At 39.7% G+C, this 21635-nt stretch overlaps 1 protein-coding gene across 1 annotated transcript in view; it reads right to left on the bottom strand.

Annotated features, from left to right (window-relative positions):
* The window catches only part of MARCHF6 (membrane associated ring-CH-type finger 6), a 101114-nt gene that overhangs the window by 46974 nt on the left and 32505 nt on the right, over positions 1–21635 (bottom strand). The window contains exons 6-19 of the mRNA XM_043489241.1: positions 20928–21096; positions 19255–19444; positions 17758–17819; positions 17085–17117; positions 13240–13291; positions 11492–11550; positions 10187–10267; positions 9678–9746; positions 9518–9592; positions 8411–8545; positions 6507–6626; positions 5286–5386; positions 2684–2821; positions 959–1163 (exon numbers count right to left, since the gene is read on the bottom strand). Coding sequence (XP_043345176.1) covers positions 959–1163; positions 2684–2821; positions 5286–5386; positions 6507–6626; positions 8411–8545; positions 9518–9592; positions 9678–9746; positions 10187–10267; positions 11492–11550; positions 13240–13291; positions 17085–17117; positions 17758–17819; positions 19255–19444; positions 20928–21096 — 1489 coding nt within the window. The remainder of the gene's footprint in view (positions 1–958; positions 1164–2683; positions 2822–5285; positions 5387–6506; positions 6627–8410; positions 8546–9517; positions 9593–9677; positions 9747–10186; positions 10268–11491; positions 11551–13239; positions 13292–17084; positions 17118–17757; positions 17820–19254; positions 19445–20927; positions 21097–21635) is intronic.

Genomic DNA, 21635 nt, shown 5'->3' with positions numbered 1-21635 from the left:
TTCCACTGCCTGACAGACCCCGTGGTGGTCCTCTCTCTAATCTGGACCACAAAATACCTTCTGGTTAAGAAAGGACCTTTTGTCAACTGAAGAGCCTTGTCTCTCATGGCTCCTTCATCTCTGACAGCTCGCCTGCACCTCCTGCCTAAACTCCATCCGTTCACTCACTGCCCTGCAGGTCCACACCGACCACGTCTGAACGTGCTTCTTGTGCTGACAACAGGCCTGGGACACCTGTTCCCGCCTGCTTTTTTAAATCTGCTTGATCTCCTAACTTTAAAGACTTAAAAGTATCAACTCCTCCATGAAGCTTCCTGAACAACTTCCAAAAAAGTGTTTTGTGGAACAAGAAGTGGGCAATCATATAGCACGTGAGGTGAGGACTAGGACCTGACCATCGAATTTAACACCATGAAGGTCCCCGGAGACCCCTGAAGGAACAGTTTTGGTAGCATCTGGAGGAAGGTCTCAGTGAGGCAGGCACTTCCTTAACCAAACTCATAAATTAAAAAACTCATTAATAAACTCATTAATAAAACTTCAGTTTTATCAAATATAAACAAAAGATTACGACTCATTCCTTGGAGCACTGGGATTAATACTGCAAGGATTAAAGAGAGAAAAACTCTAAAATGCTGATTCCAGTTCCTGACACAGGAAATGAATCAAGAATGTTAATTTCTTATTTGATCTAGGGTCTTCTTGTTCCTTACAAATGGCAGGGGCCAATGGCACATGGAAGCCCAACTCCATTGCCCATGTCTTAAAATGTGATAAACTTACCTGACATTTACATACATAATGTGTCATAGAATGAGAGGAGTGAAACGTAGGTTCTCCTCAGAAGACTGTAAGGTGTGTTTACACCGAGGACTCTATACTAACACCATCAATAACAGCAGCAAAAGCTCTCAACAGAAATCTGAAAGATCTTCTGTCCAGTCTGTACAGTACCTACCCTGAGTGGAAAATTTAAAGGCCGGCGGTAAGGCTGAAAGCCGACAGGCCCGCCCTGCTGGAGTATGGCTTGGTGGGCTGCGTGCAGGCCTTCCCCCACCACGGGAATAGCGTTGTTATTCCGAGCATGCTGGTTATTGTTAACCTGTTGGTTTGCACTGTTCTCATTTTCTTCCTGGTCTCCCAACAAGTAGGAATGAAGATCCCTGTGTAAAATTGCATCAGTGAAAATTCTCACTCAGAATAAAACAGCAGACATGACACTGTCTTTGTTTAATAACAATTATTATTATTATAATTATTGCTCATCCTTAATAATTATTACTTAGGGAAGAAAAGGTATAAGTAGAATCTATGCAGAGCACTACCATTACCTCAATCTGTTCTAAATGTTGCTGCCTGCTTTAAATGAAACCCTTCCAAATGTAAAGTTAATTAACATACAGAATACCCCATAAATTCGATCTATTTTATGTTTTCTTCAGCCAACTTCCGAGAAAAATCAGTTACTGGGAAAAAAAAAAAAGTGTACAACATACAAGATACTCTATGTAAAGAATTTTAGGGAAAAAAGTACCAATTTCTCTTTTTGCTATAGATGACTACCGTGTCTGCTATGACATACAGTTCAACTAAAACCTCCAAGCCACAAATGAGTTACAGCACAAATGAGATGGGGAGCAAGGGGGCGTGGTAGGGCACGGAGCCTTAGAGAAGGATGCATGTTGAACCCAATGCGCACAGGCATCCCCCGGAGGTACTGTGGGTCTAGCTCAGGACACCACAACAAAGCCAACAGTGCAGTAAAGGGGTCAAGACTTGTGGTTTCTGAGTGTATATAAAACTTATGTTTACACTTGACTATAATCCAGTAAGTGTGTAACAGCATTGTCTTAAAAAAACAATGTACCTGCCTTAATTTAAAAATACTTTATTGCTAAAGAATGTTAACCATCATCTGACAAACCTTCAATTTATTAAAAAATAACTGTAAGTGTGAAGCACATTAAAACAAAGTATGCCCATATTTCACATTAAGGTATATCGGTTCATATACCATTGAAGACTTGCTTGAATAATTCTGAACATTACTTTGCTAGCGTGTCAGACGAGTGCAATTGTGCAGTAGTTTGAACATTCTTTGGCATTGCCTTTCTTTGGGATTCGAATGAAAACTGACCCTTTCCGGTCCTAACTTATCAGGTTAGGATTTCTAAAAAAAAAAGGGTAACTTGGTTAGATTTTAATGCACTAAAAAGCATTTTACTTCTACCCAGTGTAATGAAAGAACCTGGGCCACAACCCCTCTATAAGAGGGTAAAAACATGCATGTATGCATGCTAAGTAATGTCAGATTCTTTGCAACCCCATGGACTGTAGCCCGCCAGGCTCCTCTGTCCATGGGATTCTCCAGGCAGGAATACAGCAGCAGGTTGCCATCTCCTTCTCCAAACAATCTTCCTGATCCAGGGATCGAACCTGTGTCTCTGGCACTGGCAGGTGATTTTTAACACTGACCCACCTGGGAAGCCCCCCAAAACATGTATACATTCTCCATAAAAGGAGAGCAATGATTAGAAAAGCTTTAGTAAGTGTTGTATACACTTGCAGATATTATCAAAATGCCTCTTATTAAAACTAACTCTTCCTGAGTGGGGCATGCTTTTTCACAAAGGTTATTAAATGATCACAGATGATATGCCTACAAGGCACCTGCCATACTTACAGCAAGTATCCAGCGGTGACAGTCCAGGCTCTCACCAGTCCCTTCAGCCACTGCCGCGTGTGTCCCTGTTCAAGTAACGCTGGTAAGACAACCTGAAGCAGAAGCAGCTCAAGGGACAGTTCACTCACTGGAGCATCACTAAGATAATTACAAAAAGCCATAATTCACAATGTGGATTCAACTTTCCATTATCACCTCCAGCCTGTATGATATTAAACACTTAATGGAATGATGGTAAAACTCCTTGAAGAGTCACATGAACTTACTGCCTTTATCACCTCACATCCACTCTCAGTTGAAGACAACAAGGCATCTCCCTCAAACATCACCAAAACTGTTCCTGATAAGGACTGCCACGACCGTCGTGTTGTTACCAGAGTGACGGGCAGGTCCTGGTCCTCAACTCACCTGCTGTATTAGCAGTGTATCACACCCCTGGCCACTCTGCGCCCCTCAGCACATTTTCTCCACGGACACCTCGCCAGGACGTGCTGGCTCCTCCTCATCTCCCTGACTCGGACACAGTGAAAGGCCCCTCCTCTATTCTCATCTGCCTGTGCTCTCTGGATGCACGCAACCTCCTGTGGCTTACGACAGCAACTTTCTGTAAACTTCTATGTACTATCAGATATCTGCCCTAATTCTTAACGTACATATCCAAAGAGCCAACCCAACGTTTCACAGAACCCAAGACACCTTAAATTGATCATGTTCAGTATCAAATTCCCACTCCTCCTCAAACCCTGCTCCTCCACCATCTCCCTCATCTTAGTAAACGGCAACTCCTCCCTTCAGGTGCTCAGGACAGAAACTGAGACCCTCTGCTAGCTTTCTTCACCTACATTCAAACATCCAGAGAATCCTACTGACTGCACCCTAATCCTACCCTAAATCGAACCACCTCTCCTGACCCCACAGCCACTTCCTCCATCTCAGTCACCCTCGCCTCTCACCAGGATGTGGCACTACCCTCCTGGCTGGCTTCCTGCTTCTGCCCTTGGCCATCCCAACCCCAGCTCTTCTAGTCACAGTAGCCCAGACTGATCCCTGGGAAACCTATGTCAGATCACTCTCTCTCTGCTCAACCTCCCCAAAACCCCCACCCCTCAAATCACTCGAAGCCGAAGTGCTTACCATGGCTTACAAGGCTCTGGAGGACTCAGCTTCCCACAACCTCTCCGACTCACAGCCAACTACTTTTCTCCTTTCACTGCAACCAAACTGGCCTCCGGCTGCTCCTCACACCAACCTCAATGCTGCCGCACGTGCCTGCCCGGCTGCACAGGGCCCTCTGCCTTCAGAGATTCACGTGGCTCACTCCCTTGTCACCTCAAGGCCTCCTCAACTGTCACCTCAGGGCCTCACCAGTCACTTCTCTGTTCATTTTTTCCCACAGCGCTTATGACTCTCTGGCATATTATATATTTTACCTATTTTTTATTGGCTGTCTTCCTCACTGAAAGATAAGTCCAAAGGACACAAATTTTTCTTGATTCTGACTTGTTCACTGTTATATCCCTTGTACACAGAGAAGCACCTAGTATATGATGGGCCTTCAATCTTGCTGATGGAAGAATGCACTAAACACTGCTACAATAGCTCCATTAAACTTCTAGGTATAACCAACTACCAAAAAGGGGCTATTTCAACAATACATGTGCTTCCTGGTTCTCACTACAACAACTGGAACATAAAAGGGCGGGGAGGTAACTTACCCTAGATAGGAAACAACTCAAGAGAACAAAACCTCAATTTGGATTCTGAGGAGAGACAGCAAAAGCTTGCAGAAGGTCACTACAAACAGAGAGGGAAAAACCAGCAACAGCTAGGCCTTCATGGGGAGACTCAATGGAGGCTGCATGGGGCTGGGGAGTAGAATTCCAGTCAGACGATGCTGGACAAGATGCTCAAAAGGCAGTGTGAGATTATGCTAAGCCTTGTATGTCATTCTAAATAACCCAGATATTACTATGCATATTATGGAGGAAGAGGCAGATTTGTTACAGATGGATTATAAATGGAGAAAAACAAAAAGGCCTAAAATATTAAGTGGTATATCATGTTGATTTATATAAGAGATCATAAAGAATTAGAACTGACAAGATTTAAAGACAATTACAAGTAAATCTGAGGAAGAAATGCAATTTGCCTGGCATATTTAGATGACTGAAGAGAAGACGCAAATCACTGAAGAAGGGAATGCAGGAAGAAAAGTGGAGACTAGGTTTCCAGGTTACTTTAGTCTTTAAATCAAAATATTTTTCCATTTATAAGCTTTAGATCCTATCTTCATCTGTAATTACATGTTTAACTATGGCTACCTTACTTATGATGTAATGTTTTTCATATGAAGATGACACTACTAGGTATTTCTCATGAGGAATGTTAACATTTCGCTGCTAAACAAAGGCACACTGCATTTGCAGAAAAACAAGTCTTTCTTTGGAAAATATAACTGCTAATGTTCATATGGAAAAATTTAGTTATCAGATGACTGCTAATATCTGTGAGAAATGAAATGTTTTATTAAATGTATGTACTCTGAGTATCAAATCCCTAACAGACTTTTAATTAGTAAAGCTTCCAAATATCAAAAACTTACCTATAGAGCATGACATTGTACGGAAGAAAATGAGGCAGCAGACTCTTGATTATCCGTATAGGCAGCCACAGCATCAGGAGTACGATGGAGCCGAAGACAATCTGCAACAAGAGAGAGGGCAGGCCGGGTGCCCCTGTCACCATCCGTGGGAGATGGCAGACTCCAGTCCAGGTTGACATGTGCACAGGGCAATGAGTGTTCTCACTCAACACACTACACCTGGGTCACTCTGTGGGAAGAAGCGGTCCTAGGACAGCTGCTCCTCTCTCTCTAGGACACAGGGCTCAGACAGGAGCCACAAAGGATAATCACGGCATGGTATATGAAAAGAGAGCTAGAAACTCACCATGAAGGATCAGAACTGTCTGCCTCATAATAAACCACCAGTGACAGTAAGAGAGAACCCATATTAATGGCTACAAAAGTTTCCAAAGGGCACACAATATTGTTTTTAGAATTTTATCTTGGAAAAACTTAAGATTTAACTAGGCAATTTCTTTTTCCAGCCAGGGAAGAAACTTTGAGATGCTTCTGTTAAGAGTGCTGTGCTCACTTACTTAGCTGTGTCCAATTCCCTGCAACCCCATGGACTACACAGCCAGCCAGGTTCCTCTGTCCATGGAATTTTCCAGTGAAGAATACTGGAGTGAATTGTCATGCCCTCCTCCAGGGATCTTCCTGACCCAGGGATTGAACCCACATCTCTTGCATCTCCTGCATTGGCAGGTGTATACTTTGCCACAGCACCACTTGGGAAGTCCCAAGAGTTTAATTTACAAGCTATTAACAAGTCTCTATTGCTTAAATGCAAATTAATATAATTCTGAAACCCATAATTTGGCAATTAATTATACTTCTAAAGACCCAGAGGAATCGGGTGGAGAGGGAGATGGGAGGGGGGATCGGGATGGGGAATAAGTGTAAATCTATGGCTGATTCATATCAATGTATGACAAAACCCACTGAAATGTTGTGAAGTAATTAGCCTCCAACTAATAAAAAAATTAAAAAAAAAAAAAAAAAGAACCAGAAGGCATTTTTGTTTACTAACATTTTATCAAAGTAACCAACAAAATAGCTATTTGATAACCAACTTCCACAGGCATAGATAAACCTAAATTATTCAATCCACTCTACCAGTCTTTCTGACCAAAAAACAAAAACAAAAACTCAAGGGTAGCCCACTTTACTTCAAAATCAATTAAAAAAAAATACACTTACCACTGACAAAATAAATCTTCGAAGATGCCTATAAATAGGCAAGTGAATCATTTCTTGTACTGGATTAAAATCTGGATCATTCAAATTCCTTAGAAACCATAAAACACCAGGTCGAAGTACCTGCAAATTTATTTCAAATGCTATAAATAGTCATCAATGTCTTCCGCCTCTGTATATGAGCTAAAACATTAACAGAGAAATAAGCTTTCAAAATTATTTTGGCATCATAAAAAAACTGGCCTTAGAAAATTCATGTAACTCTACTTGGAAAAGAAGTTCCTATATCAGAATTAAAAATATCCTGTGCCTGATAGCCTTTGATGCTTTTAATCATTCAATGGAAAAAATTTACTAAGTATAATTTGTCAAGAAATCTAGACCTCCAAGATGAATAAGTATTTTTATAAAAATTATAACTATATTGTATAATTTGGGAAGAACTGGGTTACAATTTATAAGTATCCTAAACAAAAGATGTGATTTCAGTCTTATACTTTCCAAGAAGACTTACCTTAATTAAGAAACCCTTCAGCTTCTCAGTAGCTTCAAGTGACTACCTATTACATCTTTTTCCCTGGCTCAGAAGAAAGCATCAACGCTAGAGGTTGTGGGTGATTGGGGCAATGGATGACCTGGGGGTTAGTTCTGGGTGGCCCAAACTCACTAAGCTACCCTGTGTAAAGTCTCTCTGCCCAAATTCTATTTTTCCATCTTCCAAACAAACACAGACCTTTAAGTTTCCATCTAACTCCAAAATACTAGGATTCTGTATCAACAAAAAACTACCACACTGATAAAATGAAAAAAATTCAGTATAAAATATTTATCAATGAACAATGCAATTTAGAGGTCACATAAAACTACAATTTAAAAAATACACTTAGTTTTAATCACTAGTTTCAAAACAAGAATACAGGCTTTATTTGCAAATAGAATTTACTGAACTTATACTCTTATGTTTCAGGAGAATATTTTGGACCACAGCCTCATCACTAGCTCCTCACATCTCTCAAAAGAGTGGAGTAACCATGAACAGCTTTAAGCCTTTGTGTGTTAGTATTCCATTCACACTGGACTAGTCGCCAGCCTGCTCCTTCAGCCCTGCTTCTCCAATGCTGCTCTCAAGGGAGCAAGCTGACTTGTTCCATGGCTGTATTCCTTCCCAGAATGTAACACTGAGTAGACACTCTGTCCTTGTTTCTCATGATTACCCCAGCATACAGCACAGAGTCTGGCACAAAGTAAGTGTACGGTACTATTTGGGGAAAAAATTCAGAGCAGAAAGTACATTTATTACAATTACTCAAATCTCATACTTCCTTTTGCACCAGATGACTAAGCATGAGATGCATATTAGCCAAGTACTGACACTGTTTTTACTGTCTTCGTATCAGTAAGGACCGTATTCTGAAAACAGGATTAGTAAAAGTTCCCATCTGGAGACTACACGAGAATCATAAAGGACCCCCACTATAATATTATACTTAAGGAGTATAAACGACTTCAAGACCATTTTACATGTATGATCCTGTGAAACCATACCCTTTGGGTATTTCTAGCATGTCCTTGGATGAAGTCCAAAACAGACTCACATCACATAAAAAATTCCAAGAACATGTATTTGAAGATGGTTAAAATACATACCAAGTAAAACACATGCTTTTAATTTTTCCCCTCTACTCATATTTCAAACTAATTGAAATAATAAAACCTGCCAGTTTTTGAGACCAATTACTAAAAAATGGTTTAAAGCAATTGAGCCAAACTAGTCTATAGCTATTCCCTCTTAGAAAAAAGAAAAAGACTTAGCTAGGAAATCATCATAGCCTTTAAGGCATGCCATGTGGTTAGGGCAGAAGTTCTTTCTGTAAATGTGCAATGCTGGCACTTCCAGTGGAACTTACCTCTCTCAGTAACAGAATGAAGGAGGCGAAGTAGAACACATACACCATTCCCACCAGCCAGTGCAGAAACATGGTGGTGCCTGGGGCCGACTGAAAGCTCAGTTCTCGGTCTTTCAGAGTAGCATCAAACATTTCCTAAACCAAGACAGAATAGGTGAGACAGATCTGTACCACTTACCTCTGTTGAATTAACATCTTCACATTCTAGGAAGTGAATGAATCACCATACATGTAAGTTCTGATGTTTCTAGGATTACAGTTCTCTTAAAGGCATTTCATAGTATCACTGAAATACAAACAATATTAAGGTTGGATGCTATTTCAAAGACATATATGACACTGTGAAAATTTTAAAAGAGGCAATATTGATAGGCCAATTTGTGAATAAGAACTTTACCAATATTGCTATTGTGAAAGGAACATTTATGTTACCATAGTACCTCCTTTTCTTGGTTACAGATCTAAATGAATGGTGGGTTTTAATACTATGGTATGAGAGAAAATGTTACCTCAGAAAAGGCAGCTTTTCTATATTTAATTATTTTTTGAGAAGAAATTGATTATCACTGACAGCCATTAAGGATTTTAATCAAGACTGAGCATCTTAGTTAAAACAAATGGTTAGGGTTGAATTTATTACTATAAATAAAGGTAGTCTTCTTATAAGATTGCTTTTCTTTTTTTTCCCCCTTTTTCTTTCTCTGAGGAGTTTCCCAACCAGGGACTGAACCTGGACCATAGCAGTGAAAGCGCTGGGTCCTAACCAGCAGACCACCAGGGAACTCCTTTGATTTACTCTTTTTAGGTTTATAACATCTTGGCATCTTTATAAAAGTGAGAAGAGTTAAACAAGTAAGAAAATTCTTCACTAGTTATTAGAAAAGTTCCAATCAAAACACTCTAACATCAAAAATGTGTACAAAACCTCACAAAAATCAGGCACTCAGGAAAAATTAGCAATATTAAGACTCTACGATGATACATTCTCAAAAAAAAAAATAAATTATCATCAAATACTGACTTTCCATTAAAAGGAACCCATTCTAAAGACCTTTTAAAAAGCTTTTAAATTATTAGATTGTATTAGATAACAAAAAATAAACTCACCAAGGAACAGATATCCAGCCACCAGCCACAAATGAGAGGGAAAACTCCAATTTCTACCACCACTAACAAAGAGACCTTAAGTAAAAATAAAGGTCATCAATATCACCTAAATGGGGAGAAAGCATTTCCAGTCTTTAACTTATAAAAAGGACTTAATTACCTTCACAACAATATAGCAGACCCCCAGCAGGCGACGAGACCTGTGAAATTTAACCAGAGTTGCCAACCCCTACGGCATGTTGTCAAGGAAACACTGAACACTAAAGGAAAGACACAGATACACAGCAAGGCCCTGCTGTACAGCACAGAGAAACATTCAACATCCTGTGATAAACCATAATGGAAAAGAATCATTTTCAAAAACAATGCATATATATGTATAACTGAATCACTCTGCTGTACAACACATGTAAATCAACTATGCTCCAACATCAAAAAAATTTATTTAAAAATAATAAAGATACAATGAAACAGGTAACTAGGCAACACTCAGTACTATCTGACAGACAGAATTAATTTATCTCATATTTTTTATGCTCTCATCCTCACTACAAAAACCTACAACTTCTATTAAAAGGACTAGTGGAGAAAAATAGTTTTCATTAATAAGAACAACTCTTGGGTTAATAATAACATTACTGAACATCAACCTTGTTCATTAAAGGATACATGACAAATTATCAACGTTATTGCTAAAAGTATATACCCAACTATGGTTGTGATTAGGCCTTCAAAATGAGATGCTTGGACCTAGACAGAAGAAAATAAATAAAATATTAATTTTACTACGTGGCCTATATCCGTTAAACAATGTTTATTAAACAATCCAAGTTGACTATATAATTTCCTATAACTAGAAAACGTCCATAAAATCCCCTCTGGATGACAAAAAACTGGATTCTCCCACTGACTGAAATTTACTACAAGAAGATGAGGAAAAGTTAAAGAGTAACACTTTGCTCAAGCAGACAAAATCAGAGTACAGTGAATTGAATTTTACAAAAATAAAGAAGCTGTAACAGTCTGCAGCCTAGTCCACCCTGAAGCGGACCCGCTAAAGGCTGAGGGCTGAAAGCAGCAGCACGCGGCCTGGGCTATCCATGGCCACGTGCAGCCAAGCCACTCTGTCTCCTACCGCAACATTTACAGTTTTTGCTCTCTAAATCTGTTTCATTCTCAGCTTACAAAGAGCAAGAGCTTGGATCGTGGCGACAAACACTGCTCACCTTTTGGTTCCTGAATTTCACAAAGCAAGTGCTACTAAAATGTATCAAAGTATCTATCTGACTTTTCAAGTTCTCTCATTCATCTAGTGAGAATCTGGAGAGGTGTATTAAATACCAGAACATGTCTCTTTGCCATTTCGGAAACTTCAGAATGTGATCTCTCAGGATTCACACACACAAATGGACCAGAATGTTCCAACTATGCTAGCTGTCCTTAAAGGACTAACTCTTTCTGGGGAACCTCCCCCCTCCTCGAAAATAGTAGTTGTCCATCCCAATATTCACCTACCTCTGAAAAATAACCATAAATATCAAAATTAGAGCATACCACAGCTCATCATTCTGACACAGATCAACATTTTTAAAAACTGATTAATATCTCGTTACTTTTCTAAATTCACTATGGGGCAATTAGGGAAAAGGGAGAGAACGGATCTCACAAGCCAGTGGTCAGGTGAAAGGTCAGTCTGTAAGGAAGCTTCCGCACAGCATGTCTCCCGCCTGCCCCACAGAGAGGAAGACTGTGCCTCACAGAGGTTCAGAGAACACCTCCCACACCTCCCAACATTTCTATGTCTTGAGCTGCTTTTAGCTTAAGATGTGAACAAGATGGTGCTGGATAACTACTCCTTCATGTAAGGCAGACAAAGAAATGAAGTAACTCTTTACAATATTACTTACTTACTCAACATACATCAAATTTGGGGTTTAATTACTGAAATCAGGTTTGTAAAAGTATCATACTCACGTGTTCTTCAAATCCCAAACCAACAAGGGAAAAGTGGCCGATGTGGTAAGGGCAAAATGCTAAAAGGGGGGAAAAACTCAATGAAAACTTCAAAATCAAAACAATGAACACTCCTAGTACCAACCCCACTAAAAAGAACAAGGGTTCTTAGAGAAATGAAAGATCCCAGAACCAAAAATGTACTGCCTGTGGGATTCTCTAGAACTAGAGAACAAAAAAGTTACCAAGCTCTAATAAGCTCATGGTGAAAGGACACAAGAACCATTGTGAAAAGGGTCTCACAGGCCAAAGAGAAGAAGCTGTGAGCATCAAAAAGAACTCCAAAACTAAAGAAAACACTGAATATATACAAATCCGTGAGTTCATAATATTCAAAAAAGGGAATGCCAAAAATCACAAGAGGAAAAAAAGCAACATAACACAAAACACTTTGATCAGCAAGGAAAGTAGTTTGTGCTAATAATTAAACGAAAAGAGCTGCACATCTGACCTGCTGCTTCAGATTAACTAAATTGTTCCAACTGATAAGAACAAGCTTTTCTTTATTAAAAAACCAGCCAATGAATGTTTTAAAATGACAGAATTTGAAAATTATCATTTTTGCAATGCCTAATAAAAATAAATTAATCCAGGCAAATATCAATGGCTAATAAAATTATTAGCCAAAAAGTTGATGGAACACTAGATATTTGCATGGTACTAAAATACCACTTCCCACAGATTACTTTCTGGTGGTTAAAGGGAAACATGAAACCTAACAATAATGGCTTCAAGATACCATGACCTGAGCCACAGACAAAGGTGGAGAACCAGACATCAGGTACCTCCTGATATGTCGTATTGTCAGGCAATGCATGACCAGTGAAGGTTTTGTCCTACAAGTATTGACCCTGAATCAAATCAGGTCTTAGATCTAACTTCCAGTTTAGAGGAAATACAGAGACAAAGGAGCAAGGCAGCAGGCGTCATCAAGAAGTAATTAGAAAGGAGCAGACCGTGAGGCACTCAGAGGATTCTAAGGTCAGCCTGCAGCCTGTAGTCTCTCTCTAGGACACCCAAAACACAGTCTAACAATGACCCAATTCCATCAGACTCCACCTTGAAGAACTGCTGGAGGAACCTTAGTTATTTGACTCAGTTTCCCTATCTTCCCCCAAAGCAGAGAAACCTGTGAGCTACATCAACTCCGCCTTCCTTTCTCTCCTGACTCCCAACTGGAGGGACTCAGCGCTGTCACAGAAGCCTCACGGCTACAGCTGTGCGGTGTCTGGAAGTCCCGGCATTACTGGAATCTGGCTCTGAGGGGAGTGACACTCGGGCTAAGTTCACTGTCTTTCCTCAAACCCGCATCTCTCTCTGCGACAGCTCCCAAGCCAACGTCTCTGGTAAGAGCTTGGTCAGGACTTTAACAGATTAAAAACAAGACCTTCTGCCACAGGAAAGCACACACAGATAATCAGCACAAAATTAATTTCGAAAGTGGGACACTGTATATTCTCAAGTCAGTCTAAAACCAGCTGCTACAAAAGGAGACAGAAATGCCCAACAGAAGTAGAGCTGGCAGTAACAGCAGTCAATGCTGCTTAGGAAAGAAAGAATCTATATACCTAGGGCCTTCCTATGCCAGATGACTGTCTAAAACTCCTTTCATATATTCCTAAGGTTAAAACAAAACCAAACCTGTAACAAGGTCCGAGAAAACTAAACTCCTATCATAATACCATAAATAAAAGCAAAACATCACTTACCAAAAACGAGAATGAACAGTGTGTTTAAAGACACCACCCAAAAGACATGTTCCTAAAGAAAAAAAGGATTAATAAGACATATTCATCTCCTATTGGATTTACATTTAATTCACTTAGTTAAGAAGATTGAAATTTTTACTACAATCTTGAGATTTCATTCAGAAATTACACATAACTTTTCATTTTTCATTAGATAGCTCATGTGTGTGTGCTAAGTTGCTCAGTTTTGTCCAACTCTTTGCAACCCTATTGACTGTAGCTTGCCAGGCTCCTCTGTCCATGGATTTTCCAGGTAAGAAAACTGGAGTGGCTTGCCATGCCCTCCTCCAGGGGATCTTCCTGACCTGGCGCTCGAACATGCAACTCTTACATATCATGCATTAGCAGGTGGGTTCTTTACCCCTAGCACCACATGGAAATCCCCAGATAGCTCCTAAAACTAAACCTAAAGAACTCGAAGTTCTTAATGTCACATATTAAAAAAAATCAAATTAATCCATAAACACTTCCTCTTCAGAAATTAATAATATACCATGAACTGTATCTCATAAACACCAGATTTCACTTGTATCACATGACACTAAAATATCCAAATAAAGAAAAATTTGAAAACCAGATTATTTCTGAACAACATATTAATGTAAACTGCACAGCACTTCTTTCAGTGTCCAGTGTGTTTTCATGCCTTCTTTAAGGTCTCTCATCTATGAGAAACTGAAAGCAATAAAGGACAAAAGGTGGCTCAGTGGTAAAGAATCCACCTGCCAATACAGGAGACATGGGTTCAATTCCTGGATCAGGAAGATTCCCTAGAGAAGGAAATGGCAACCCACTCTAGTATTCTTGCCTGGAAAATCCCACGGACAGAGGAGCCTGGCGGGCTACAGCACATGGGGTCACAAAAGAGTCAAACACGACTGGGTGACTAAACAATAGCAACCTTCTATACTGACTGTATAGAATCATAATCCCTTATGATTATACAGTGGAAGTGAGAAACAGATTTAAGGGACTAGATCTGATAGACAGAGTGCCTGATGAACTACGGACAGAGGTTCATGACATTGTACAGGAGACAGGGATCAAGACCATCCCCAAGAAAAAGAAATGCAAAAAAGCAAAATGGCTCTCTGAGGAGGCCTTACAAATAGCTGAGAAAAGAAGAGAAGCGTAATGCAAAGAAGAAAAGGAAAGATATACCCATTTGAGTGCAGAGTTCCAAATAGCAAGGAGAGAAGAGAAAGCCTTCCTCAGTGATCAATGCAAAGAAATAGAGGAAAACAATAGATTGGGAAAGACTAGAGATCTCTTCAAGAAAACTAGATATACCAAGGGAACATTTCATGCAAAGATGGGCTCAATAAAGGACAGAAATGGTATGGACCTGACATAAACAGAAGATATTAAGAAGAGGTGGCAAGAATACACAGAAGAACTGTACAAAAAAGATCTTCACGACCCAGTTAATCACGATGGTATGATCACTCACCTAGGGCCAGACATCCTGCAATGTGAAGTCAAGTGGGCCTTAGGAAGCATCATTACGAACAAAGCTAGTGGAGGTGATGGAACCCCAATTGAGCTATTTCAAATCCTAAATGATGATGCTGTGAAAGTGCTGCACTCAATAGCTCAGCAAATTTGGAAAAATCAGCAGTGGCCACAGGACTGGAAAAGGTCAGTTTTCATTCCAATCCCAAAGAAAGTCAATGCCAAAGAATGCTCAAACTACTGCACAATTGCACTCATCTCACACGCTCATAAAGTAATGCTTAAAATTCTCCAAGCCAGGCTTTAGCAATATGTGAACTGTGAACTTTCATATGTTCAAGCTGGTTTTAGAAAAGGCAGAGGAACCAGAGATCAAATTGCCAACATCCGCTGGATCATCGAAAAAGCAAGAGAGTTCCAGAAAGACATCTATTTCTGCTTTACTGACTATGCCAAAGCCTTTAACTGTCTGGATGATAATAAACTGTGGAAAATTTACTTAAAGAGATGCGAATACCAGACCACATGACCTGCCTCTTGAGAAACCTGTATGCAGGTCAGGAAGCAACAGTTAGAACTGGACATGGAACAACAGCCTGGTTCCAAACAGGAAAAGGAGCACGTCAAGCCTGTATATTGTCACCCTGCTTATTTAACTTCTATGCAGAGTACATCATGAGAAACGCTGGAAGGAAGCACAAGCTGGAATCAAGATTGCTGGGAGAAATATCAATAACCTCAGATATGTAGATGACACCACCCTTATGGCAGAAACTGAAGAAGAACTAAAGAGCCTCTTGATGTAAGTGAAAGAGGAGAGCGAAAAAGCTGGCTTAAAGCTCAACATTCAGAAAACTAAGATCATGGCATCCAGTCCCATCACTTCATGGCAAATAGATGGGGAAACAGTGGAAACAGTGGCTGACTTTATTTTTCTGGGCTCCAAAATTACTGCAGATGGTGACTGCAACCATGAAATTAAAAGACGCTTACTCCCTGGAAGGAAAGTTATGACCAACCTGGACAGCATATTAAAAAGCAGAGACAGTACTTGGCCAACAAAGATCTGTCTAGTCAAGGCTATGGCTTTTCCATTGGCCATGTATGAATTTTGGAGCTGGACCATAAAGAAAGCTGAGTGCAGATGAATTGATGCTTTTGAACTGTGGTATTGGAGAAGACTCTTGAGAGTCCCCTGGACTGCAAGGAGGTCCAACTAGTCCATCCTAAAGGAGATCAGTCCTGGGTGTTGAAGGACTGATGTTGAAGCTGAAACTCCAATACTTTGGCCACCTCATGCAAAAAGCTGACTCATTTGAGAAGACCCCGATGTTGGGAAAGATTGAGGGCAGGAGGAGAAGGGGACGACAGAGGATGAGATGGTTGGATGGTATCACTGACTCAATGGACATGAGTTTGGGTAGGCTCCAGGAGCTGGTGATGGACGGGAGGCCTGGCGTGCTGCAGTTCATGGGGTCGCAAAGAGTCTGACATGACTGAGTGACTGAACTGAACTGAAACTGACTGATCTAACCTTGAATAGGAGCTCACTAATATAACCTTCTTACTAATCTGAGAATTATCATCAGATATGTTGCTCAAATCCTCAAGCTATGAAGCCTCAATTCCTATTCTGGCTCCATCCAGAGGCAGTTTGAGGAGGGCCAATACTGTGGACGGCAGAGGGAAATTATTTGGGTCCATGACATTGCTGGGCCCCTGGATCAAGCACACCTGAAGCCCATCCTTTCTCTGGACTTCCTCTTACGTTAATAGTTTTAGTCCACTGGAGTTTGGCTACTTGCAGCCAAAGTTATCTTGATAACCAAAGCTATTTAAAAATCCCAAAGGGCAAGTTCTGTGACTTTATATCACAGAACCTGGAAAAAACATTATTTCGCCTTAAAGAACAGGTTCTTCGAAGAACTGCTCTTTTCCTTAGAGTGGTACTCTTTATTGTTAAGGTAAACATAGGTGAGGCTCAGCAAACAGGGCTCTCTCTGTGAACATCTCAAAGCTGCTCTGTTTTCACCAGTTCAGGCATTAAAACACAGCAAGCTGGGACATTAAAAGAAGGCCAAGTTTTCTGAATTACCATCAACTTCGTATTTCATTTTCTTTTCTAAAATTCAAATATTTTTAATAATTTCGTTTTTAAATAGTGTTAACTTTATGCTTTGCCAATATTTTCAATACACAAAAAAGGCTTTCTTCAATACACCAAGTAATCAAAAATCAAAGGGCATTTTGACCTTAGTATAAAAAGCAACCATATATTGTAAATTTGAGATCACTGAATCACTAAGACAAATAAAGTTACAATTCTATTATTAAAAAAGATTAGCTTTACTTACTAGAAAAACTAGTGATCCATCAAGTCCTAGCATCTAAAATAAATAATAAGCATTAAATCAAGATTCAATAGGGTTTTTATCTATTTATGAAAATAAATTTTATTAAAAATAAATTTTATTTATTTATGAAAAAAGCTCATTTTCCTCTCAATATCTTTAAACATAATATTTACCCACTACTTTCCAAAAGAGCCTATCATTTTCAGAGAATGAAAAACTTATCATAGGAGTTTTATATTTTGGATCTCCTTTTAATCCAAATTATATAAAGTTAAAAAAAATTCCATCTTGGATTTTTATTCTTACATTAGATATGGAGCCAGTAAAGATTTCATGATACACTGTACTGTTTTGTTAACTGAAACATCAGAATACTACTTATATTTAAATTGTTACCTCATTTTCAAAAGTCCACAATTTCAAGTTACAAATTTCATAAGTGAAACAAGGTTTGTACCAAAAGGTAGAAAAGGCATTAATAGATCTTTATCAAAGTATTTGTAATATTTTCATCACAAACAGTGTATCACTTAATTTCCTCTAGAAACTGAAGTTCTGGTAATTGTCTCCATCAAATGTAACTGTAAAATCAGCGTATCCATCTAAATACGGCCAACTTTAAGACACACATTAGAATTAAAACACTAGGACACTTAATAGACAGACGTCTTACTCGCTCCCACGTAAGCTCTTCTGCGGCTCGGTCCCATTCTAAAGCATTCCAGTTCATGTCATCTGGAAATATAATTTAAATATTACTTCTGGAATGTGAGTTTAATAAATAATAAAACATTTTCTTTTAAGTTGTGTTTAACAGTGTTTTATAACTGTTGTTAAACACAACAGTTAAAACAGGCTAAACCAAAGTTAAAATTTTTCCATACTGAGTTAGGCAATTTTTAGAAAACATAAACACAGCATACAAAATAAATTAGATGATTCCAGACTGTGACATAGTGCTAGAAAGGACATAAATAGGATTATGTGAAATAGAGGAATTCAACAGCTCTGCATCAAGAATTTGAGAAAAGCGAAGAAGCCAGGCAACTAGAACTCTGTGGGTGAAGAGGAGGGTGGTAGAGGATGTTTACGAAAGACAGATGGCGATAGAATCTTATTGATACAAAAGGGAAGTGAAGCCTGGATTTTATTTTGTTCTTTAGTGTAATGGGGAAATCACTGACAGATTTTAAGGGCAAGAGATCAGTACAAACACTGTGTGGAACAGGAAGGGAAGAGGGTCCAGGCAGGACCCACTGCATGAGACAGCAGACGGAAACCAGGGTCGTCACCGGGGCACTGAAGCTGCACTCTCAGAGCCTCTGAGCATACACCCACCTCTCCCTCCAAAGGCCCCCTGCTCCCACTATACAACTGGCTTCCTCTCATCCTTCAAGCCACAGCTCAGGTATCACTTGCTCTCAGCTACCCAGGGAATTATTTCAAACAGATCTCTCCTCAGGAGCACCCTCAGAGCAAGCTGCACATTTATCACACTGTGTAATAACAGACTTCCTCACTTGGATATTTCTACTTCATCACCAGACCAGAAATTCCAGGAAGGCAAGGACCTGGTGTCTGCGTGCCTGGTGCAGAGGGAACACTCAGCAATGCTAAGTGGGCCCAGAGACAGTGCAGCGCTTGACAGGAAGCCTCTGGGGCCAGAGAGAGAAAAGAACATGGTGAACTATTGACAGCTGGCTGGTGGGCTAGTCTCGGACATTCTTTTACATTCTAGAATTTTTACATACTTCCAGAAAATTAGTTTCTCTGGGTGATGTCTGGCCTGCAGAATACACTTCAAGAATTTTTCTTTAATAAGAGAAGTTGCACTGACTCAATAAAGATGGCAAAGAAATAAGATAAAATGGTAGTAAATTCCTTTTTTAAAAATATAGTATCTACTCCAACTTACAAGTAACTTCTTCCTATCCATCCTATAAAAAGTCCTGTGTGAAGAATCTTAAAACACAAAACATGCCCTGCTTCATAGCTAAAAAGAATGTCATGCTTATGAATGCCCATAAATGCAAGTCTGCTAAAATAAGTAAAATCAGGTTAGAAACAGAACTTCAAACCCATGAAGGTTTGAAAACTGCAGCCCTCCCCTGGGGAGTGGGGATGGACTCATGGTCGTGGTGGAAGGGTGGGGACAGGCCACAGCCATTACCCTGCGCCCCGTTGTTGGCGTCGGCTGCATCCTCCCCGCCTGCGTCATCTTCCTCCTCGTTCTCCTCCTCCTCCTCCTCCGCCTGCTCATCCTGGGCATCAGGGTTTTCCCCCACCACCGCATTCTCCGCTGGGGGGTTAGCAGGCTGCTCAGGGGCAACATTTTCAGCACCATTTCCTCCAGCTGGAGCCTAAAATGACAGAACAGACCAGAAATTTGGCTAACTTGTTTTGCTGTATTTCCAAACTGCACCATCCTTTCTAAAAAAACAAAACTAGCAAACAGACAAAAACTCTACTAAAATTCCAAAACATCAGATCTCAAGGGCATCTCTCCTAATGTATCTGAGTTTGGACCAACTTGGTAACATAAGAACACAAACTCACTTAACAGTATACACGTTCATTTGGTATAATTTAGAGATTAACATTTCACAAAGCATTATAGAAAATAAATGAACAAATCTGGCTATTTTGAATACATCATTTCATAATCCTTCTTTATAAGGCAATCTTTTGTTTTTACTGATCACTTCAGGGATGAAAATGTATTTATGCACTCTACTTGCTTGTTTACACACATACTGATATATAACTTCTGTCATCAGTTAACACCTGAGGAAAGATTTCTCATGTCTGAACTGTAGGTTAAGCCTCTCCACAGAAACATCGTCAGTTCCCACACACTTACTTCTCTGCCTCTTGCTGAATTCTGCAACCCACCAAATGCAACAAAGACCCAGCTGCAGTTAATTAAAACACTGAACTCCTATAAAGGTAACAAAGACTCTAAGAGAACTGTGGTCAATGCTTCAAATATGAGATACAATGATGAAGTATTAACACTAGGTTACAAAAAGCATGCTTGCTTTATAGTCCCATTTTTTCATACGTGTAGTTTTCAAAGAAGCTGTATCCTTAAATCTGTAGGAAAAGGGTATAGCAGAATTTGATGAAATCAATCCTAACATGAGAAAAAGCTAAGGTACTTAAATGAAAAACTGTCGTTAACTATTTATAGAGTTAATTTTATAGTCAATTTTTTCATAATAAAAATTTTACAAAGTGCAAATTGTTTTTGTATGTGTCAGTTTTTGTCTCTTTTACATCTTTGGCCCTGTAGTTTCTCAGTAAACAAGATACTAAAAATCATTTATCATACCGTCCTCTTCTTAATGCCTCAAGCAAATGCTCTTGATCTTGCATGCCATTTCCCATTAAGAAAAAGTAAAATTGTACAAGACTGTTATCAACAATATTCCTTTTTTTCTACTGTTGGTAATGTTTCTACCAAGACAAAGGTGAGTTGTTTCACACATGAAGAAACTAATGAACAAAGAGGGCAAGGGGCCTCCTTAATGTTAAGGAGCACATCAAAAGGACATGAAGGAGATCCGGGTGTTAACTCCCAGGCAGCGGTTAGCCCAGGCGAAGTGAGTGAAGGCGCACTTGGTACACAACCTCACACTGCTCCTGGTCTCACCAGGAGACTAACAGGCAAAGTCACAGCCACACGCTTCTGATTTTTCACGTCTCCCTTAAATTTCTCCCAAACCTTGTCATTGTCCTGCTTCGCAATGAGGGACATGGGAGTCAAGGGTTTGGATCCTGGAGGGGAACAATAATTCTTATGTCCCACCCAGATCACATGAACTCAGGGACGCAGGGGTTTACCTCATTCTGGTGATGCCCAGCAGCATTGAAGGGCGGAGCGGCGTGCTCCAGCCATATTGGGGCTCCCCCATGGACGATTTGCTCTCGTAGCCACACCAGGCTGATGAACGCACACAGTGTGCATGTCACCACAAAACAACCCTGCAAACAATCCGCCAACAAGTTGTCCCTGTTTTATAAAAAAGGTATATAGAATTACTCCAAAGAACACTTCAAGTTAAGAAACCAAAGGTAACAACATTCACTTTATACAAAAATCTAGAAAGAACAGCCAGAAAAGCGGTAACTTTTTGGTGAAAATCAGTCTCTCAAAAAGAGTTATTTCTGAGGATGGTGGCCCTTTATCTATAAGAGGGTCAAATATATTTATATATTTGTATTATATATGTTTATATTATAGAAGGCAAAGAATAACATCAGAACTACATAAACCAGCTAGCCAGCCTCTCTTTGAGGATGACTGAGAAAAAGGAAGGCAGCAAGCAAAAAATAAGAGTAGTCAAATATTTGACAAAGGTATTGACAATGCATGAATTTACTAAAGATAAATGACTCTGCCCAACACTTACTAAGAATTTCCTTATCCTTATTTTATACACAAGTTTAACCAATTTGGTTGGCTCATACTTAAAACCCATGAAAATGAACAGAATCAGCAAATCAAAGAGAGGAGCCTCTAGTAAGGTCCAACAGGAAGGTTGAGAGACG

The sequence above is a fragment of the Cervus canadensis genome, chromosome 16 (genome assembly GCF_019320065.1).
Source record: "Cervus canadensis isolate Bull #8, Minnesota chromosome 16, ASM1932006v1, whole genome shotgun sequence".
NCBI lineage: Eukaryota > Metazoa > Chordata > Mammalia > Artiodactyla > Cervidae > Cervus > Cervus canadensis.
This window is presented reverse-complemented; position numbering and strand designations above follow the sequence as displayed.